At 49.0% G+C, this 23,194-nt stretch overlaps 1 protein-coding gene across 1 annotated transcript in view; it reads right to left on the bottom strand.

Annotated features, from left to right (window-relative positions):
* Nucleotides 1-1,407: 1,407 nt before the first annotated feature.
* Nucleotides 1,408-23,194, bottom strand: part of RBPJL (recombination signal binding protein for immunoglobulin kappa J region like) — a 29,088-nt gene continuing 7,301 nt past the window's right edge. The window contains exons 3-12 of the mRNA XM_043527339.1: nt 18,859-18,984; nt 16,221-16,291; nt 13,367-13,482; nt 9,258-9,432; nt 8,090-8,227; nt 5,416-5,525; nt 4,002-4,142; nt 3,151-3,306; nt 2,595-2,698; nt 1,408-1,860 (exon numbers count right to left, since the gene is read on the bottom strand). Of these exons, the coding sequence (XP_043383274.1) occupies nt 1,587-1,860; nt 2,595-2,698; nt 3,151-3,306; nt 4,002-4,142; nt 5,416-5,525; nt 8,090-8,227; nt 9,258-9,432; nt 13,367-13,482; nt 16,221-16,291; nt 18,859-18,984 (1,411 nt within the window). The 3' untranslated portion in view covers nt 1,408-1,586. The remainder of the gene's footprint in view (nt 1,861-2,594; nt 2,699-3,150; nt 3,307-4,001; nt 4,143-5,415; nt 5,526-8,089; nt 8,228-9,257; nt 9,433-13,366; nt 13,483-16,220; nt 16,292-18,858; nt 18,985-23,194) is intronic.

Raw genomic sequence — 23,194 nt, 5'->3', positions numbered from 1 at the left:
TGGGGATGGGACAAAGAGCTTGCCTCATCCCTCTGCCCCAGCAGGTTAGTTTGAGCCAGTTCCAGCAGAGGGGTGCAGAGCAGCTGGATTTGGGGTTCTCTCACCCCATGGCACACTGCATGGATGCCATGATCACAGACCTGCCCAGAGGTGGGGCAAAAACTGTGCCAGGCCAAGCAAGTCTTTCAGTGAATATGACTATAGCGTATATCAAAAGGGCAAAGGCTCCTGTGTGTTTGCCTCATGGTGCCTGGATGAGCTCTGTTTGCGGCATGCTTGCTGCATGAGGCAAGGATGAGCTACAGAGGACCGAACCAAAGCCCGGAGAGGGGCTGGGGCTCCCATGGAGTTAGCAGGGGTTGTGCAGGTCTGGACAAGAGCAGGATTTGGTCCAGTGTCTTGAAAACAATGAGCTGCCCCTTAGACAGGCATGGAACGTGGACCTTGAGAAACATGAAAATCCATCTCCCAAACCACTGGAAATAAAGTAACCTGAGTAGCATAATCCTAAACACGCCAGCCACAAGCCTGCACGTGCCCGCAAGACACAGGCGTAAACAGACGGATCCTCCAGGAGCAGCGACGCAATTAGACGAGCGAAAGAAAGAGCCGTCTGTTGCAAAGCCCGCCCAGGATTCTGAAGTTCGCTTGGCAGCAGCCTGTTTCTTCCGGGCCTCCTGGTATACCTTCAAGGGTTCAGTGTAGGTTAAAAGCCAGTGTGGCTTTGGCAATTAAGTCACTTCTAAATCAGCCTGAACTGCCAAAACAGCATGTTTCAAAATATACCATCGGCCTTTTGATGCCGTGGTGATCTGAAGACTCTAAATAGAACTTTAAAGCCCACTTGTGTGTCGCACTCGGAGCTCCAGTTCCATGAAACATGGATTCTTCTTAAGGCAACTTTAACTCAGCAACTTGCTACCGAGCCATAGACTGCAGTGTGCGTGAGATGACAGGGCTAGTAATGGCCCAGAAAGCTCAGACTGTGCTACTTTTGACTGAAGTTTCTCTTTGTTTAAAGCCAAAATTTTCTTTTAAAGAAATAACCCCATTAGGGGCCACAAATAAAAGCACATTTGGACTCAGATTCTCAGCTGCCATAAATCAATATCGCTCCACTGAAATCAGTGGCCCCAGTGCAGGAATTACTGGGTGAAAAGCTCATTGAGGTCAGACTAGGTGATCACAATGGACCTTGCTGGCCTTAAGGTCTATGACTCCATGAAATCAATGGCACCACTTGACACCAGCTAAAGAGCCAAACCATGACATCTGCAAAACGTCTATTAAAAAGATCATTTGAACCAGTTAAACGCTCCTTGATGCATGGATTTATTGTTGTTCATTTGTTAGTAAATTTCACAAAGGGGTGATGCTTCCTTCTGAAACAATTCTCAACAAATCAAAAAAGAATAGACTGGGTATTTTATGGACAGATAGAGCACTTGGGAGGGGGCAAACCCCATGTCTTACAGACCACAGGGATGTTTGTACCAATCTCTCAGTGTTAATGTCAGTTTCAGGGATGCTGGCAGACCTTGTTCCAAGCCCTGTTTCTATGAAGATCCTCCACCATTCCAGGCTTGCTAGCTCTGCATGAAGAGGTGAAAATTGGTCCGAGTGAATTCCTGATGGATGCTGTTGAGTAAGGAATCAGAGTCCTGTGTCAGCTCTGGAAGGACCTGTAGGGCAGGGAGGAAGCTCTGCTCTGGGGTGTAAGTAAATGTGAACGAGCTGGAGTAGATCAGCCCATCGTTCCTTATGAGCGAGAGTGGGACAGTGATGGGGTATCTCAGCCATCGCCAGTCGCTGCCAAATGCCGAGACATCAGGGACCACACACACTAAGGACTTGGGGGTCCTGGGAACAGAGCACAAAAAAAAAAAAAAAAGAAACCAAGAAACCACATATATTACTGTAGCCTTTCCAGAGAGGAGCCTCTGACCTGTCCTACTCACAACCCTAATGCAGCCTTTCTCCCATAGTGCCTTTGAATAGAGCAAATTCTATTTTGCCACCTCGTGGCAGGCATTTAGTCTTAGGATTAATGGCAGCTCCTGATTTGTCCAGTCTCCTTCCTTCTCTCTTTTGTCACTTTCTCCCTTTCCCCTCTGTTTTGGTGGGGTTCCTGTTCCAGGGTTTGGCCCTTTGGGCCCAGACTCTCACCCTCTTTTATTTTTGCCTCATGCCCATGCTGCAGATGGAGCAGCCACATATCTCCTGAAGTGGCCTCACGGAGGACCCATTCTCCCAGCCAGAGATCCCTTGCTGTAAATGCTGGCGTACTAGTCAATGTCCATCAAGCGCAATCCCGAGCTGGCGCAGGCATGGATCAGATGCCCTACGAAGCCTTTTCTATCTCTAATTACGATGCTTGTGTATGTGTGTGTTATTTCCAGACTCGTCTTGCTTTTTCTTGTGGGAAACCCAGCACAAAACTCCCACGTAGAGCAAAGCTCTTTGGGACCATAATAATGACAAAAAAAGCCTGCCAGATGTAGCCTTTAGGGATGGTGCCATTTATGCCACACACCACCACCACCACCTCCGCCTGTGTCTAAACACCAGCTCACCAGACTGGTTCACTGCTTTACCTGTACATAGTCTCAGCTTCCACATCTCCAAACCAGACCTTCAGATTTGCATGGAAGTACTCGCCCTGCACCTCCAGCATCGCCACGTCCCCTCCGCCAGTCAGCTGTCACAACCAGAGCACAGGAGAGGGGGTTATATACCTTGCACCATGATGTACTGCCGCCCCAATAAGTTTCTGCAGGTGGCGACGTTCCAAGCTGGAGAGCTTGCTGTCCTCCCTGCAGAAGAGTGGGCAGTGCACACTGCCCTACCCCAGGGGAGGAGAGCTGGGCCCTGAGCTGTGGGTGGGCACAAGGAGAGGGAGTTGAGGAGACAATAGAACCAGTTATTGAGCAGAAGGGAAAAGATCAAAACTTATCGATTCCTCAAATCATCTGTGAAAAGTCTGCCCCTTCATTTGCACAGAGGGCAGAGTGTGGCAAGAGGCCCGGGGGTGTGGGGGAGGTGATTCAGAGGCACATGCAGAGCTAGGAGACAGGATCTGCAGCCTTAGCTTCGCTAAGCTAGGTTAATAAAAGCCGCGCACAGGATGACAAGATGGAAAGCCCTCCATACCTCCAGCATGGTTATAAGTGGGACTGGGCTCACGGGATCCTGAATGCAGGCCAGGCGGTCACTGAACGTGTACTCCACAGTCTCCGTTCCAATTATTGTCCAGCAGGAGCCATCGTTCAGCAGCTCACGGTTCGCTTCCTTTGGGCACGGAGATGCCTGCGTGGAATTTTAATGTCATGGAGGCCATGCGCCACGGTGGTGAGAGCCAGGGACTGAGACCCAGGACTCCTGGGTTCTATTCCTGACTCTGCCATGGTCTGCTTGACTTTTGGCAAGTCACTCCACCTCTCTGTGCTGCTGTCTCAGCATCAAAGGGGATTAATAATATCTCTCGATCTTTGTAAAGGGGTCTGAGAGCCCTGAATGGAAGGTGCTGGACCACCACATTGCTACTGTTATTATTAGCCAGCCGCCGTGGCTCCGTGTTCAGGGATAGGGAGATGAACTCTGTGCTGACCCGAAGAAGAGGTCAAGATCAGTGACTTCACCCTGAAATGCTTCTGGCTTAACAAAATCACATGGAAGCTTGGCTATGTGACGCTGTGGGAGGTGGCCAAAGAGGCAGGGCCAAGTGGGTAGGAAGAGAGGTCTGTGTTGCTGTGGGGTGACAGGTAAAATTAGAGCAAGGCCCAGCATGGGCAGGTTAGATCGGAGGGGTCTCCATGCATGGGTTCTCTCCCTGTTCTCACATCGCACAAAGGACTGAATTTCATTTGGGGATTGCACGGGGGTGGGCTTTAAGGAAAGGACCCCCCAAGTGATGGACTCAACAGCAAGTAACAGGAGGGAGGAGCTGGAGGGAGTTTGCTCTCGCTAGCAGCTGGACAGTTTCCCAGTTCGTGCTGCATTACCTGGAACTGGATCACTTTCTCGGTTGAGAGACACAGGTACATCCGGTTGCTGCCCTGGAACTGGAAAGCGCACTTGTGGAGCTGGGAGATGGGCTCATCCACATCCAGCATGGCGTACTGCTTGGTGACTTTCCGAATGATCTGTGGGGAGGGACACACAGGCGGGCTGACCGGCCGCGGAGGGGAGCAGCTCAGTGGCTGCTCAGTGAACCGTCACCTCCAGAAAGTTCAGCATTTTTATCCTTCAAAGATTTTCTCAGCCCCAAACCTCCTCTGGGGCTGGTTGTGGGAATTCCCTGCTCCCTCCCCTATTGTCTGACATGGAACAAAATCAGCCCCCATCATTCTAGCCTGTCTCCTGCCGCTGCCCTCCCATTTGCTACACCCGCACGGCTTGCCGAGCTGGATCATTTCCCAGCAGGCAGTGCTCCATTCTCCTGACCTGAGGCACCAGGCCATATTGCATGCTGGGATCTGTTGTCTCCACAGGCCACACTTCGTTAATAAAGGTCAGGATGGCTGCAACCTGCTCCGTGTTATGCCACTGCTGCCAGCTGCTGGCTGAGCAAAGTTGAGGCATGGAGCCAGGGTTGCCAATTTGCTAATTGCAGGAAACTGAACACCCTTGCCCCGCCCTTTCTCCAAGGCCCCGCCCCCTGTTCACTTCATCGCCCCTCCCTCTGTCGCTTGCTCTCCCCCACCCTCACTCACTCGCTCATTTTCACCAGGTTGGGGCACGGGGTTGGGTGCGGGAGGGTGTGAGGACTCCAGCTGGGGGTGCGGGCTCTGGGGTGGGGGCAGGGATGAGGGTTTTGGGGTGCAGGAGCCGGCTCCAGGCTGGGGCCAAGGGGTTCAGAGTACAGGAGGGGGCTCAGGACTGGGATAGGGGTGCGGGAGGGGCTGTGGGGTACGGACTCCGGGAGGAAGTTTGGGTGTGGGAGGGGGTTCCAAGCTGGAGCAGGGGCTTGGGGCACAGGAGGGCGTTTGGGGTACAGGCTCCAGGTGGCGCTGACCTCAGGTGGCTCCCAGGAAGCAACGACATGCCCCTCCAGCTCCTAGGCAGCAGCGGGGGGTGGGTGGCCAGGGGGCTCCGTGTGCTGTCCCCACCTGCAGGTACCACCCCCGCAGCTCCCATTAGCTCCAATGGGAGCTGCGGAGCCAGCCTAGGAGCCGGAGGGACATGCTGGCTGCTTCCCGGGAGCTGCGCAGAGCCAGCCATGGAGCCTGCCCACCCTGCTGGCACTGTGGTCAACTGGACTTTTAGTGGCCAGGTCAGCTGTGCTAACCGGAGCTGCCAGGGTCCCTGTTCGACTGGCGTTCTGGTCGAAAACCGGACGCCTGGCAACCCTACATGGAGCTGAAGCCGGAAGCATTCCCCATCCTATCCAGTGTCTGAGTTTCCTGGGAGCCTTACCAGGGGAGGCAGGGTAATGCCGGTGGCTGTGCAGATGAGCTGGACTACGGAGCCGTAGCGAATGTACCCTTCCCGCAGTGGGAACTCACCCCGGATGCAGTGCTCATCAGCTTCCCATGGAAAGGAAAAGAGATGGAGAGTTACCAACCGGGAGCGAGAAGGAGGGAGCAGATCCCTCTGGCTGTAGCTGCAGGACCAGGGTAGAGGAGAACTCTCTCTCATCACGAAGCCTGGCAGCAGGATGGATAAGGGGCTCCCTGGAGACTCTCCAGGCAACTGGTACCTTTCTTAGTATGAAGCTCGCTCCAATTTGTAAAAAGAAAAGGAGTACTTGTGGCACCTTAGAGACTAACCAATTTACTTGAGCATAAGCTTTCGTGAGCTGCAGCTCACTTCATTGGATGCATACTGTGGGAAGTGTAGAAGATCTTTTTACACACACAAAGCATGAAAAAATACCTCCTCCCACCCCACTCTCCTGCTGGTAATAGCTTATCTAAAGTGATCACTCTCCTTACAATGTGTATGATAATCAAGGAGGGCCATTTCCAGCACAAATCCAGGGTTTAACAAGAATGTCTGGGGGGGGGGGGGGGTGTAGGAAAAAACAAGGGGAAATAGGTTACCTTGCATAATGACTTAGCCACTCCCAGTCTCTATTCAAGCCTAAGTTAATTGTATCCAATTTGCAAATGAATTCCAATTCAACAGTTTCTCGCTGGAGTCTGGATTTGAAGTTCTTTTGTTGTAATATAGCAACTTTCATGTCTGTAATCGTGTGACCAGAGAGATTGAAGTGTTCTCCAACTGGTTTATGAATGTTATAATTCTTGACATCTGATTTGTGTCCATTTATTCTTTTACGTAGAGACTGTCCAGTTTGACCAATGTACATGGCAGAGGGGCATTGCTGGCACATGATGGCATATATCACATTGGTGGATGTGCAGGTGAACGAGCCTCTGATAGTGTGGCTGATGTTATTAGGCCCTGTGATGGTGTCCCCTGAATAGATATGTGGGCACAGTTGGCAACGGGCTTTGTTGCAAGGATAGGTTCCTGGGTTAGTGGTTCTGTTGTGTGGTATGTGGTTGCTGGTGAGTATTTGCTTCAGGTTGGGGGGCTGTCTGTAGGCAAGGACTGGCCTGTCTCCCAAGATTTGTGAGAGTGTTGGGTCATCCTTCAGGATAGGTTGTAGATCCTTAATAATGCGTTGGAGGGGTTTTAGTTGGGGGCTGAAGGTGACAGCTAGTGACGTTCTGTTATTTTCTTTGTTAGGCCTGTCCTGTAGTAGGTGACTTCTGGGAACTCTTCTGGCTCTATCAATCTGTTTCTTCACTTCCGCAGGTGGGTATTGTAGTTGTAAGAATGCTTGATCTCCAATTTGTGCATCTTGAAGACGCAAGGTAAATGCAGCCTGCAGAGGGCAGTGCTCCCCACAGGCAGTTCTCCACTGCGACTGGAGCAGGCAGTCCGGCACAATGGGAGCTGTAATCTCTGCAGGTGACACCTCCAGATTCACAACAGGGAGGGAGGCAGCCGAGATCCCTCACATTTCATACAAAGTGGGCCTGGCCATCAAGCTCCAGGCACATGCCAACGTGGACCTTGGACAGGCACAGCCTGAGCTGCCCTTGCTCAAGACCAGCAGGCTTTTAGGGCCTGATCCAAAACCTACTGCAGTCAATGGAAGTCTTTCCACTGACTTCAAAGATCACTGGATCAGGCCCTTAGTGAGGAAAGGGCATTGGGAGTCAGGGATGAGTTTAAACTGCTCCCAGCCCTTTCCCCTGCTGTCTCCTTCCTGGAGAACGACATACCAGCGCAGGAGAAGGGAATCGGATTGTTACTGAGTCTGGGCAACACACTGGGACTCCAGGAGGCAAACATGGTGGCAAAGGGAAGTTAAGGCAGCTTGGAGACCGCAGCAACTGAGGGTTGGGGGAAATGGGGGACAGGAGGGGCATTCACAGGGAGGATAATTTCACACTGCCTGGGAGTGCTGGTAGCAGGTATCAAAGAAAACAATGTGGTCAAAAGAGGTTCCATCTCCTATCTATTCTTGGGACCTATATAGCCCCATCCTTGTAGTATCGGAACGGGTGCTGCTCTTTAATGTAGCTATTCTCACAATACCCCTGGGAGGCAGGGCAGGGCTAGTACCGATGGGGGCTGAGGTCCAGACCCTCAACATACGTAGGCTTCTAACTTCCATTGACATCTGAGCATCTGGGCCTAAATGACTTACTGAAGATCACGTAGGAAGTCAGAACTGGAGTAGAGAATTGAATCCTAGTGTCTGAAATCCTGGACTAGCCATCTAATCAATGGACCATCCTTCTAGCCCCCTCAGAGCTCTGTCTGCAGGCAGGGAGGAGCAATGTGCTGCAAAGAGACACAGGCCTCCTGCTGGAAGCTGGCCTCAGGGGTTCCTGACATTTTTTAGAAAGATACTTCTGGTGACCTGTGATTATGACTCGTTAGAATCAATAAGCACCATTGGTCAGATTGGATTTGACTGCCCTGTTTGTCTTTCACTATTGCTATGCTTGGGTGGCCAAATCGACCCCTGCTGTTAATGGACGCTGCTCATGTGACTTCACCAGGGGCGTACCAGCAGTGAATTTGGCCCCGTGTGGACTGCTGGAGTTGGCGGAACATGTAAGGTCCTCACCCAGGTGCAGTGTGAACGCTGCCCATTGCCTTGCGCTAGCGATGAAGGTGCCACCCTCTACGGATAGATAACGGGTGCTGACTGTCTGGGAACGGAGGCGGTTAAAGAGGGAAACCTTGGACCCAGATGAGATGCACACTGCAAAAGACAGACAGATGCCAGCATTAGCACTGATGGAAACTCACTGTAATCAGTGTCAGCTTGCCCGAATACCGGAGCATGGCTGAGCGATTTGGTAGCTGCCCAGGCCAGTTATTGCTTTGCGTAGAGTTAGGATAAAGAATGCAGTGAACCATCATGTTACAAAATCTTGTTCTTCTATGAGCCTTTGTCCACGTGGATCCCACGGGTGGTGTGCACACACCTGCAGGTGCGTGAGTGGGATCCAGGCAGACAAAACACCTCAAAGAACCTGTGACTGTGAGGTAAGTAGCCGTTCTTCTGCGCTGCCAACACTTCGTAATATCTTCAAAATCAGTGACTGAAAAGACCTATTAAGTCCTATCTTGTGCAGTCTGGGGTTGCTTTCCCCTGCTCTACAGGTCATTAGCTAATGCTCCATGTGTTCTCATTTCCATATCAGCATGTTGGTTGAAAGCACTTCTCTGCCTCTCTGACTCCCCAGTGCTGTCACACTGGGGCTGGGGCTAGGCTGGTGTACACAGCATAATGAACACTAGCCCTTTCTGGCTGGCTTTCCCTTTATCTGAGTACCAGCTGAGATGGCCTTTTATAAAGGGTGGGTGATGCCTTTGTCTGTATGTGGAGATCTTTGAACAGAAACCCTGACGAAGGTTCTGCATTAGATCTTTACACAGCATGGTGGGATATATTTTTGAGAAAGTGGACATAAATATGCCCTGGTCCATTCTTCCTTCTGTTGACTTCATCGGGCTTTGGATCAGGCAGCCTATAGCACATAAGCCTGTCACGCGTAAGGACTTGGCTGATATTCAATCCGCCATCTGTGATAGTTTCTTGTTTGCTTTATATCAGTGCCCCATTCTGATAAAACATCTGAAAAACCTGTTCAGGTATTAGCTACTCAGACAGCTGAAATGGGGCATGCTACTGAAGCAATGGAGAACAGAGAGTATCCCAGAGATTGCTGTTAAAAACCCTTCAGTGCTCAGCTCCCATTGATGAGGCTGGCTCCCCTGCTACTTACAGTCTGTGTTCTTCAGGGACTGCTTCTTCTGAGAGGGTTTGGAAATCACTTTGATCAGCTTGCTATGGAAAGTGCCAATCTCCTGCCCATTGCTGAAGAAGAGCTTCAGAACCAACCGGAAATGCTTCCTCTTCTCCGTGTCTGAGATGTAGAGCGCTTTGGCACAGCTGAACTCCTGTAAGTAACAAGGGGCTATTGTTATAGGCTGGAGATCGTGTCTGGAGTCTTTGGGTGCATCTTCACTGAAGAACTCCAGTGAGGGGACATACCGATATCTGCCTACCTAGATACCTAGAGAGATACCTGCTCACCTGTTCATTTCCTTTGCAGCTGGGGGGCTTTATCTGCTGTGAAAGTGAGAGGCTGGCCAACAGCACTGGCTAATGGTCGCTTAGTGCAGGCAAAGTCCCCTGATAAACTCACCTCTGCTCATACACTGTTGTCCCCTGGCAGGAGACTTGACTGAGCAGAGAGTGATAAGCATTGCAGGGTTTGGTTAAAGGGACAAATGGCCATGGAGACTGAGGAACTCCTAACTATCACAATGATGGGGCACTACTGTTGGCAGTGTTTATTATTTGTATTGCGGGAGGAGCTAGGAGCCCCAATCAGGGACCAGGACCCCATTGTGCATCAACTCTGTACAAAGACAGACCAAAAACACAATCCCTGCCCCTAGATGCTTTCAGTCTGTGTAAAGATGCTCATGGTGCTTTCCAGACAACAAACAAAAGACACAGGTCGAAGGAACTTGCCTTTTAGTTTAGATTGTATAAAAGAGTAAATAAAAAGAAGCCAGGAGCCCCTAAAGGCTGGGACCATATCCCCACCCGCCCTTCTACCATATCAAGTTTTGCCTAATTAGTTGGTCAGGTATTTTAGGCAAAAGAACTTTAAAACTAGTGCATGTGTGAAAAAGGAAAAAAAATCACTGCCAAATTTTGCATGAAAATTTTCGCTCTTTTGTTACAAACTAATTTTGTTTCCTGGAACTTTTTGCTTTTACTTGAAATGTTGATGGTGTGACATTTTGGGTCCACAAAATGTCATAGGAAAACCCAGAAATCAACTTCCTCATGAAACTTCCCGCTGAAGCAGAAGTGCTGGAAAGTGGAAGTGGCTATTTTTGAAACTCTTCCTGCATGGGAGAAGAGACTGAGAGCTGACAGAAACTTTTCCATGTGTGTTTGTTTCTATCTACCCACCTATCGGAGATGGTTAGCATAGGCCCTGATCCTGAAAACTCTTACTCACATGCTGAACTTTACACACGATTGGTCCCGCTTGGCTCAATGTAAATGAGCATGGCCAGGTTAGTAGGGTGGGACCTTAGACTGTAAGCTCTTTGGGGCAAGAACTATATCTTCATATGTGTTTGCAATGCACCCAGTCCAAGGAGGCCCTGATCCTGGCTGGGGCCTCTGGGTACTATAATAAGGAGTACTGCAGAAAGGGAGCTGGGGGTCATAGTGAACCACAAGCTAAATATGAGTCAACAGTGTAACGCTGTTCCAAAAAAAGCGAACATCATTCTGGGATGTATTAAGAGAATTGTTGTAAGCAAGACACGCGAAGTAATTCTTCCACTCTATTCTACGCCGTGTGACAAAGTTCCTGCTCTACCTTGGTGGGTCTTGCGCTTATTGGCGGATTTGTTCGTCTTGGAGCTTCACAGCAGCCCTCAGCTTGGCCGTTTTTCTGAACCCACAGTCCAGGTCGACTCCTCCTGTGTCTGACCAGGAGTTGGGAGGATCTGGGGGGAACCCGGGCCTGCCCTCTACTCTGGGTTCCAGCCCAGGGCCCTGTAGAATGCAGCTGTCTAGAGTGCCTCCTGGAACAGCTGTGCGACAGCTACAACTCCTTGGGCTACTTCCCCATCGCCTCCTCCCAACACCTTCTTTATCCTCACCATAGGACCTTCCTCCTGGTGTCTGATAATGCTTGTACACCTCAGTCCTCCAACAGTCCGCATTCTCACTCTCAGCTCCTAGTGCCTCTTGCTCCCAGCTCCTCACACACACACACACCACAAACTGAAGTGAGCTCCTTTTTAAAACCCAGGTGCACTGATTAGCCTGCCTTAATTGATTCTAGCAGCTTCTTGATTGGCTGCAGGTGTTCTAATCAGCCTGTCTTAATGGTTTCCAGAAGGTTCCTGATTGTTCTGGAACCTTCTCTGTTACCCTATCAGGGAAAAGGGACCTACTTAGCCTGGGGCTAATATATCTGCCTTCTATTACTCTCCTATAGACATCTGGCCCGACCCTGTCACAGCTGATTAGGCCTCAACTGGAGTATTGTGCCAGTTCTGGGCTCCACATTTCAGGAGAGATGTGGGCAAATTGGAAAAAGTCCAGAGAAGAGCAACAAAAAGGATTAAAGGTCTAGAAAACATGACCTATGAGGGAAGATTGAAAAAATTGGGTTTGTTTAGTCTGGAAAAGAGAATACTGAGAGGGGACATGATAACAGTTTTCAAGTATATAAAAGGTTGTTACAAGGAAGAGGGAGAAAAATTGTTCTCCTTAACCTCTGAGGATAGGACAAGAAGCAATGGGCTTAAATTGCAGCAAGGGTGATTTAGGTTGGACATTAGGAAAAACTTCCTAACTGTCAGGGTGGTTAAGCACTGGAATAAATTGCTTAGGGAGGTTGTGGAATCTCCACCATTGAAGATTTTTAAGAGCAGGTTAGACAAACACCTGACAGGGATGGTCTAGATAATACTTAGTCCTGCCATGAGTGCAGGGGAGTGGACTAGATGACCTCTCGAGGTCCCTTCCAGTCCTACAGTTCTATGATAAACAGTAATACAGAGAGGGAGAGAGCAACAACAAGGCTCCCTTTCACTTGCAACACTAGGCAAAGGTGTAAGACAGTCATTTAACCCAGCAACTCAACCTGCACCGGATTTCTGCCCAACCTGAGCACGATGACATGTGCAGAAGAGAATCCCGGCACCATCAGTGCACAGCATGGTGCTACCAACTGGCTCCTATTAGTCACGTGGCTGAACATACAGCTCTCCAAACTACGATGCCTGGGCCTCGTAAAAGGGGTACCTTCAGTAATGCTCTCCCTCTAACTAGTTTCAGTGTCCACCTTATAACAACAAAGACTTCAGTGAAAGGATGCCCTTCATGCTGGTGTGGGGATGGGAGAGCCGCAGGGGACTGCAGGAGCCAGATGGCTGTTCGTCTCTGTCCTTCCTTAAGTGCTTTGGGTTTTCAGAAAGGAAACTGCCCACCTTGCACTGTGTTGTGTGTATTAACGATGATTCTTAAGCACCACCGCATGAAGGGCCCAGAAGACAAGACCCCCTTCACCAGAGCCACCATCACCTTGCTCTCTACACCCAAGAAAATGCACTGCAGGATAAAGCAGCTCCCACTAGGACATAATGGGGTCCATTCAGAGGAGCTATAGGTTCATTTAAAGGGGGAAATGATTAGAGATGTTATTTCAGGTGGAGCGAAGAGCTGAGGAATGGCAGAGGCTTTATTTACACTGGGGCTAGAGAATTCCAAATGGAAATTAGTGTTCACATGTGATTTACCCAACATAACACAAGAAATCTCCCTAGGTTTACAGTTTCCCAGTCACTTTGGCGCTTCAGCTGCACTGATATGCCTAGCTGTAGATGTGAGCGAAGCGCTGCAAACACAAAGGTCCTTTTTGTTATATTTCTGGCCAACCCCAGACCCCACATTCTTCAGAGCCCCAAGATAATACTTGATAGATTTCTTTCCCTATAGGAAGATGCCAAGTTATAGCTCCAGCCTATGATGTTTGTGACAGGTTGGTGTTTTTGTTAGCAGTTTATCTGTAACAGAAAGACCACGCTCTCATTTTGTGATGAGTGGCATTGCCATTTGTCAGGAGAATACTATGGGCTGGGGAAACGGCGTAATCCCTGGCCATCCTCCAGCCACAAGGGCCAGGAAGTTGAAAAGATGGTGACAAAGAAAGATCGGTTTCCTGGCAAGCCGTGAGTGAAGAGCACTCAGAATGCTGCAGGGAGATGCCAGGTCACATGTGACTAGGGGGCGGGGGAGCCTGGAGAGGTGTTGTGTGAGTGTGTGTCGGGGGAGTCACTTTACTCAGCTTACCTTGGAGTCTGGCTGCTCCTCAAAGTTGAGTTTCTGGGTCTCCATGTGGCTGCTGCCCATGCTGTCCAGGCCCATGTACCCGCACACCCTGAAACCAGCCTCTCCCAAATCCCTCGCTGGAAAAGAGAAGGAGAAACATTTCCCAGACACAGAAACCTGGACACTGGGTGAAACCAATGGAGCTGGGACCATGGAGCTGGAGTGAGAGGGTTGGGGCTGCTGCTGCTGCTGCTCAGACTGCTGGTGGCAATGGAGAAAGTGGGAGGGCTGAGCTGTTGTTGTCCCCCATGCCCTCGCTAGAGAGAGAAAGAGGGGTACTGACCCCCCTGAGAGGGCACAAGCAGGTGAACCTCCCCAGAAGCATCTTTGGGACACTTGGACACTTCTGGTCTCCAGCCGCCCTGATGTAAGATGCTGCTTTCCTGCATCTCACCCTCCCTACCCTGCACCCCTAGACACCTTCAACAACAGGCTCGGCAGCTTATCCCGACTGCCCTGCTTCACCATCTCCCCCCGCCCCCAATCCCGGTCTCCATCCCCCTTCTGTTCCTCCTGGCTCTGATCTTCCTGCTTCCCTTCTCCCACATCCCCCTCTCTCCACCCCTCCAACATTTTACCTTCCCGTATCCTCCCCCACCTGGGCTGCACATTCCCCTCGCCAGAGCACATTCCAGAAGCCCCTTGTTCTGCTAAGTATGTAGGATGTCTTCACCTATGCACAAACACAACACCCAGCAGGGATGGAGGGGGGCACGTGTCAAGAGACGGAGAGCTATATCAAGCTGCGATTGTAACGACCTTAAATACCCAGGACAGGACATTTGTCACCCTTGTCCTCTCCACTGCTATCCCCAATCCAATGTTTGCTGCTACCACTTGTAACGTCTTTGTCTGTCATTTAGGTTGTAAGCTCTTTGGGACAGGGACCTGGGGTGAAAGCCTTACTCCACTGAAATCAATGGCAAAACTCCCCTTGACTTCAGTGGGGCCAGGATTTCACTGTGTCTTTATTTATTCACCTGCACGGTGCCTTACATGCTTTGGGGCACTCAGTGAGTGAATAATGAAAATAACGGGGCAGAGCTGCATGGGGGCAATGGGAAACATTTTCCTTTTCTGGGGACCCAGGGAAGTGAAATTTTCTGCATGTTTTACCAGCACTGAGAACCTTTTCACCCCGGTCTGCTGGCCACCAAGTACAGCATTTCCTACCCTTACGGGCACCCACACCACTCAGATGCTAATTACGTAGGTACTGTTTTTGCAGTAATTGTTTCACAGTGATCATAACTAACGACTGAAGCAATGAAGCCCCCTGCGCTATCTGAAATGAGTGTGCCCACTGCCATCCCGACATGACCCTGCACACAGCACCCCTTTCAGCAGAGCCAGGTTTTGCCTGACCACCACTCTGAGCCCCTGCTGTGTCAATGAATCTGGAGGCTGTCAAACCCTCTCTGTGGTCGGGACACATTTCCTGCAGCTGGCAGCCTGACCTAGAGCACTGCTGCAGGCGTTGTGGTGTTTTCTCAGGCTCTCGGCTGTCTGGCCGGCCCCTTGACTCCCTCACAATGATTAATTCCCTGGTCTGTGGCTCTTAGGGTATGTCTACCCTGCCGTCGGAGGTGTGATGGCAGCTCATGTAGCATATCCCTGGTGTGGACTGTACAAGCCCCCCTGGAACCCTGGCTACGTACTTGCATTGCTAGCACGTGCTGGGTTCTGTGTTACTCTCACTTCACTGCTATTTTAGCCTTGCTAGCTCGATTAAAGTTAGCCCAGGTATGCCTATGAGCTGCAGTCACTCCTCCACCTGCAGTACAGATATACCCTTCATTTTGGTTGGATACCTTAGGCCAAACTCAGTCCTGACAAATGGGGGAACCTCACTTCTTGATTTCTGTGGGAGCGACATGGGCTCAGAACCTCTCAGGTTCTGGTCCAGAGCTAGGAACTGACTGTGGTGTTTAAGGGGATGGTTGACTAGAAGGTTTTGTGTAGGGCTCAAGTCAAGGGCTCAGTAACTCCATCCACACAGAGAGTTAGGAAACTACTCCCTGGCAAAGGCCTTGATTCACCAGCATTTACGGAGGGTAAAGTCCTTGGCCCAAATACAGAAGTTCTTACTCAGTTGACACTCCCATTGCCTTTTTTTTTTTTTTTTTTTAAAAAAACCTTTTGTTATTGTGGCTGAAAACCTGAATATTTTTGATGAAAAATTCCATTTTATAGAAAAGTCATTTTTCACGGATAAAAGATTTTCATGAAAAATTTTAGACAATCTCCTGGTCCCAACCTCCTTTGCCTCCCTGCATAATCCCCTCCCCTTCCCCTCAGGTCATGATCCTCACGTCTTGTCCCCATTCTCCTCAGCAGATCACATGTAGTGCCTTCAGACACTCCTTAGAGGAAGTGCCCTCTGATCTTTGGCATTTTTAATGGCCTCTTTTCAGATTCTCTCCAGTGGATCAGTCCCGCTGATGGAACATGCACTGCTTCTTCCCATCAGCTCAAGCCTAGTTCCATCTCTTCCTTTGCTGCTTTTCATCACCCCCACTCCACCCTTTCCTGTGAACTTGAGCTAATAGAGCTGAACAAATATATAATTTGATGAATTTAACCTTGCAATCTGTTTGAGTACATGAACTACGTATTCATTTGTCATGGGTAGTCGCTCTGTTAAAGCTCAAGAACTCAAACACGAACAGGTCAAATATACACACAAACTGAAAACCACTTGCATGTCTGAATGAATATTTGCAGACAGCTTTTCCCACTGTGCTCAGTTCAGCTTATCGGGAGTGGATGAGTGGCAGGACTTCTTCAGGCATATGTGGCTTTCTTCTGCTCTTACCTTTCATCTGTTCCTGCTTCAGTTTCCATCCTGGTCCAGTCAGATAAACACAAGGTGGGGGGCAGAAAAACCTGACAAAACAAAATAGCATCTTTCTTAAGTGAACAGTACCGTAAGGAACTTCACCAAGAAGGGTTGTTTCTTTGTATGATTGTGAATCCAGAGTCTTCTTCATTGCTTAACCAAGTGAGAGATGCTTAGACATGACCTGCTTTGGGGTCACTAATGCCAGCATAAACCTGGAGCAGGTCTAGGGTACAGATCAAGTACTCTGAATTGCTACCTCTGTAGTGACAGTTGGATGGAGCCCAGTACTGCAGGGTATTTGTCTGGCAAGCAGCTTAGATTGAAAACACTGGTAAGACAGTTATAAAAATTGGAAGAGCTACATCAGCTAGGGCAAAAATCTTAACAGTTAGCTCATCTGTTGTTTTGCCACCCAGGGCGTGTTTTCACAGGAGATGCACCCACAAAAATGTGGATGCCTGCGTCGCAACTGTATTTGCACGTGTAGATATTTGCAAAGTGCGCAGTCATGCCATCTGCATGACCAATGGTGGGTCTTTGCAGGCACCGAATCATAGAACCGTAGGGCTGGAAGGTGCCTCAAGAGGTGACGTATCCACTTCCCGGCGCCGAGGCAGGATGACGTATACCTAAACCATCCTGGACAGGTGTTGGGGCCGCGATAGGAGGGAGCTCAGTGCACTCGTTATTCCTGTCTCTCTTTGGCCTAAGCAGTCTGCCATGTCGCGAACATCTTCCCATCTGTTCTCGTGCGAGCCCCGCCCCGGGTTCCTCAGGCAGAGGATGGATGCGGTTGCACAATCAAACCTGTTTCTGGCTTTAAGACTCTGGTGACCTGCAGACCTATCAGGCTGTAACGGTTTTACATGTCTCAGTGTGTGAAGACCCAGAGCACGCCCCTAACTTGAAGCACCTGAGGAGGATGTGAAGGCAGCAGCTGTTCAACCATGTAGAGTGCCATTAGCAAGGGGTCAGCGTGAGTTAGGTCATGCTGAGACAGTACTTTTAGCTTCTCCTTGCATGACAAACCAACCACATCCAGTACCCTGCGCAGCACCGGAGAGACGAGACTGCCTCTTGCCACAATGTCCATCCCCCTGCCCCAGATGCCCGCAGGCGCAGCCACATCTATCAGGTGCTCTCTTATTGGAACATGCCAGCCCTACCCAAGGGCAGATGGCGCATAGGGAAAGCTGACTTCAGATCTCCCCTCCTTGAGTCAAGGGAGAATTTGTCATAGAGAATTTTTCAGCTTGGAATGTGGAAGTTTCAGCAGGTTGAGAACACAGTTTGTATTCACAGCCAGCTCCTGCGACCAGTGCAAACAAATCTATAGCCAAAGTTTTGGAAACACATTTTCCTGTGTTTTATTTGGGTTTCCACTGTCTTTGCATTCATGTGAATGGTGCAGATTCATCCCATATTGATACTGTGTAAAACGTTAGCAATGAAAACACAAGTCTGGGCCGGTTCCATATTTCTGGGTCCTAATCTTCTTGGATAGGTGTTTATTTAAACAAGTTAGCTACAGTATAGGACCCTGAATTCCCATATCCAGGAAAAATAGCACTAGCTTATTTAAACTTTAACCTAGAAGCTCCGTGCCAGCTCGTAATCACTTTTTAGATTTCGCTTCTGTTTTCCTTGCCAAACCCACAAAAATCTGCTTCCCAGCATCCTTTGCACCACGCCTCAACCAGGGTGCGCCAGGGCTATGTCTTTGGTTAGCCCCAGTGACGCAGCAGCTCCACTCGCTGGCTCAGTGCCCCAAGAGGATAACAATCTCAGGGCTGTTTGAAATGGGCCTGAACCAAAATCCCAGATCCAAACACCCCTAAACTCTGGCAAAGGCTGGATCCAGATCTTCATTTTGCAGCTAGCTGCAATCTCTACAGCGGATCAAACTCGGAGCTCACAGCCGCCCTCTGGGGAAGGTTGGATCTCAACTCTACAGCCAGGGCCCACCTCTGTGAAAAATATCTTCCATCGATCCAGTGACCGGAGAGGGAGGGGAAAAAAGCAAAACCCCACCCTCAATACAATCGGGTCTCTCTCAACCTCCTACAGAGAGATGACATGACTAGAGGGGAGAGAAAAGCATGAGAGTGAAGTGCAGAGGAAAGGAGAGAATGGCAAAGCAGAAAGGAAGGAAGGAATCTAACTGACCTAGACAATGACTGTTAAACAGAATGAGAATGGGCTGCAGCAAAGACTGATTGCTGAGGGCACTCCAGCGAGCTGCGTGAGGGAGGTGAAATGGCCAGTGGTGTCCCACAGGGGTCAGTGTTCAGCCCTTCCCACCATTTCATTAATCCAGGACAGAGTGTTCGGGGCAGGGACTGCCTTTTTGTTATCTGTCTGGGCACTGCCTAGCGCCGGGGGCCCTGATCGGGACGCCTCGGTGCTACCATCATAATCATCATGAATGACTGTATTGTTCTGAGGCTGTGTGAAGGTTGAAAGGTGAATATAATCGGTTATGTTAGCTCACCTGCTTCATCAGACTAGATAACAAAACCCTAGGGAGTTTTAAAGGGAGTTGTAAGAATCTGGTTTCTGGAAGGTGATATCTAAAGGCAGGGCTGTATAAGAAGCCAGGCAAATCTCCTACCTTTTTTCACTGCCGTATGATTTCTGTGCGACTTTTGCATGCAGTATAAGCACAGTCTGGTCAGCTGGGAGCTGCAGATATCTACGCACTCCGTCCCGGAGAAGGTCAAGTTGATCTGGATTGGATCTAAAAGAGAGTCCCGAGTAGTACCCTAGCAAAGGGGACACAACCCTTGGCTTCCTACCATCCCCCTACTGCTTGATACCGTCCCGGACCCAGAGCCACCCTGAGGAGTATTTAACATGGAGACAGCCAGCACAGGCACCTTACCTGGAGGTGATAGCCTTCTGTCCCTCATTCCCCTGCACCGGACCTTGACAATAGAACGACTTATAGCCAGGTGCTGCAAACCCCACTCTGCTTACTGCGCCGGTATGATATTGCATAAAACACCACCAAGAACAGTCACAGGTTTGAGATACCCCCCTCCCCTGCATCACTATCTGCAATCAAGGCATCTGGTGCCTCTCTCTGTAAGAGCTGCTGTTTTAATAATACTTCCCAGCAGGGGCCCAGTTTAATGATGCGAACTAGGACAAGAGGAATCCCGTTAGAACGCACTGGGAATGGGAAAGTTTCAAAGCTGCTGTAAGACGAGTGCTATCATTAAAATAGTTTGGTTAGTTTACCCTCTACTTTCTCCAGCCTTCAGTAAAAGACAGACAAGGAAAGCTTACCTTACAGCTTGGAAACATTCCCATTGCTTCCTAATGGGAAAGCGCATCCTTTCCCTCCTCCTCTCAGTCCCATGTTATAAAGATAGTGACATTCTGATTGTTCATGACGTTCTTGTCTCATACACATGACCCTTAACGACACCGGGGCCAGCTTCTCAGATGCTCTGCATCTTGGGCAGTTGCATGCTACTGAACTGGAGTGGTGGCATTTTACACCCAGTCTCCATTTTCTGTGCACTGGTGTAAATGAATGCACATGGTGCTGGGCAATCGGAAATCAGGTAATGTTATCCATAGTGATCCCCTCCTCCTTGTAACTGACAATAGTTACAGTCTCATTTATACCGCACTGGAGTTTTCCACCATCTAACGTGCTATCTTTACATGCGTTCTGTTTAATGTGTATTTATTTTTATATCGCCCCTCAGTACATTATGAATGTTTATGGAAGGTAATAATGAACATGGCTGGGGAGCTATTATTCTTGGGATCGGGAGCTGTTATTTTGTTACTGCCAGTGATTGTTCCGTGGAAATGTCCCCATTTTGCTTCAGTGCGAACTAAAAACCAAGGGCCAGATTCTCAGCTGGTGGAAATTGGCATCGCTCCATTGACTTCAGTGGAATTACCCATACTTAGGATCTGGCCCTTAGACTTTGTTACATGGTAGGTTATGTTTCCACTGACTGTAGGCAGATAAACCCAGTCTAAATCACACAGGGCCTTCGCTGTGTTGTGCTGGAACCTGACCACAGGATGCTTGTTTTAAAGGGACATCAGGCATAGAGAAGCTGGAAAGTTAAGTAGTTTACGGGCACGGTGGAGATGTACTGTACTGCTGCCTCATCTTTGCAGGAAGTGAAATTCACTCCATGCAGAGCACTAGCACAGCGCCTGCAAAACGTTCCACAAAACTATGAAAGTGTGGTTTAGGTGGGTGCATGGGCCTTGCGCTTCAGTTGGGCAAGGAGCTACTTCCTTAATGGAAGGAAACCTGCAAGGGAGGAAGTAGAAGCTGTTTGGACAGGCCTCTTCTCATTCCCACACTTAGGGAAGACACTTCTTTGGTGCAGGGCAGTCAGTGAAGCCAGTGAAAATGTACCCATCATCTTAGGGCCACACTAGCCAAATATGGCAAGGACATCACTTAAACTGAGCTCACTTGTTTCTTGGCTCCATGTCCTGTGAGACACACACACACACACAGGGTGTTCATACACACAGGACCAGGCACCACCTGGACATCTTTGGCTTGCTCATGATTGATAAACCTACATGAAAACTGGATGGAAATTGGTCTCCAGCCTTTGGCATGGGGCCCCCCTTCACTGCTGGGGTCATGCATGATGTTAGTTCCCTCAGAGGAATGGTGGCCTCATGATGGAGGCTCAGAACTATCAGCTGTGATTAAAAACACACGTCTCCCCAGTGGCTTCCTAGTGCAAAGAGCTTCTTCTCACTGCTCAAACTTTCAAGCTGCATGGCTGTGAAAAATGGGGACGTTTGCCTTTAAAAACACAAAAGAACCTTAGATGTAAAAAGGATTAGTGGAAGCTAGAAGCTCCAAATCGCAGCCGCATACACAGTGCTGTACCATTGGTGAGACAATGCCAGGTCACGGGCAGCCCTTGGTGACTTGCTCAAAGGACAAGCCGGCTATTGGAGACTCAGGGCTGCGTCCGCTACGGCACAGGGAAAATCCTGCAATGTAGACTCAACTGAGTTTTCACTGAAAAAATAATCATCCCAGCTCTCAAATACACGTCACACTAGCAGAAACTGCAAGGAGCAAAGAACATAAAATACGAAAGGTTTGGGAGCAACTACAAATCTGATCCTGTCCCAGGATTCCAGGCCAGCTTAAACTGATCTCCTGATGGACTCAAAATAACGTGGCACCTGGACTTCTTATAAAAAATGAAAGAGAAGCAGCAGCAAACAATCTTCACCTCAGTGACAACCTGAGAAACCCTTTAAGACATTTTACCTGCCAACGCTGCACTTTTCAGTAAAGTGCAAACCTGCTGGAAAAGGGCAGCGCCCTTAACAGCTTCTAGTACCAATCCTATGCGACGGCTCCTCAAGCTTGGGCCCCCTTGTACAAAGATTCATTGTCTGGTACTATGTTGCTGATGGCTCTGTCTTCAGAGTATCCTGGGGACTAGAACAGGCAACGGCGTTGACATGGCAGACGTGTCCAGCAAAAGAACGTAACAACCTAGAATCTTCTTTATCTGCAGCTGTCCTCCCATAATCATTGGCTGCATTTTCACTGCACAATCTTTTCCACCACTGTTTTCCCTGGTTTTTAGATGGATGCTCTTGATCCCCTGCTCTCCTTGTTTCCAGTGTCTTCCACACAGACACTAAGCTCTCCAATGTGTGACTCAAATCCTCAGCTGGTGTAAATTGGCAGAGCTCCATTTAAGTCAATATGGGGATGCTGATTTATAGAGCTGATGATCTGGCCTTGGGTCACCTGATAACATTAGCCGCTGCTTTGTATCTGAGAAGTGAGGGGTTTATGGCTGCTGAGTCTATTCATAACTGCTGAGTATGAACTGTAACTGATTTTCACTGGCAACCAGATGTGTTGTTTTTACTGATGAGACCGATACATGGGCTGCAAGTGTTAGCGCAAAGGCAATGGGTGCTTTATTTTGTGGTCAGTGACAGTTCTCCGCAGACAACTTCACTTCATTATTTACTGCCGGTCGCCAATTAGCTTCTTTGCCAGAGCCCCGTGGCAGTACTACTCATCAGATGTTCTTCAAAACATTTAAAGATGTTTGCTTCTGATCCAGTTGTAGAATTTGGTCCACAACTTTGTCCCTGGCTACCAATCAACGCACTCCATTACATTAATATTAGTTATTTAATCCTGGCACGTAACTTAATTCAATCCTTTATATCTATTTAATGGTTTATACCCAGGCCTGGCCAAAGCTAACTAATATGGAAGCGAGCTAGCAAATTGACATAACATTGGCATCCAGTCCATGTCATCATATGCCTCATATATAATGCTGAAAAACCATACTGCAATGTGCAGTTTGAGCTTCAATTTGCCTTTGCAAGTATTTTCCTCATTTAACCCTGCAAAAGAAAGGCCTGCCCCCGGTGAAGATCATTCTTTGCCCCTTGGGATAGAACTGCACCCAGTTTTGGCTAGGAAACATCTTGAAATGTACTGCATGCTGAGGGTCTGTGTCATTGGGTAGTGGCTCTCAATCTTTCCAGACTACTGTACACCTTTCAGGAGTCTGATTTGTCTTGCATACCCACAAGTTTCACCTCACTTAAAAACTACTTGCTTACAAAATCAGACATAAAAATACAAAAGTGTCACAGCACACTGTTACTGACAAATTGCTGACTTTCTCCTATATAATTATAAAATAACTCAAATGATAAAATAAATCAATTGGAATACAAATATTTTACTTACATTTCAGTGTCTAATATCTAGAGCAGTACAAACAAGTCATTGTCTGCAGGAAATTTTAGTTTGCACTAACTGCCCTAGTGCTTTTTATGTAAAACTAGGCAAATATCGAGATGAATTGATGTACCCCCTGGAAGACTTCTGCGTACCGCCAGGGGTACGTGTACCCCTGGTTGAGAACCACTGTCATAGGGCATGACCACCCTGTAGTGCC

The sequence above is a fragment of the Chelonia mydas genome, chromosome 13 (assembly GCF_015237465.2).
Source record: "Chelonia mydas isolate rCheMyd1 chromosome 13, rCheMyd1.pri.v2, whole genome shotgun sequence".
NCBI lineage: Eukaryota > Metazoa > Chordata > Testudines > Cheloniidae > Chelonia > Chelonia mydas.
Note: the sequence above shows the minus strand (reverse complement) of the source record. Positions and strands in the feature narration are given on the sequence as shown.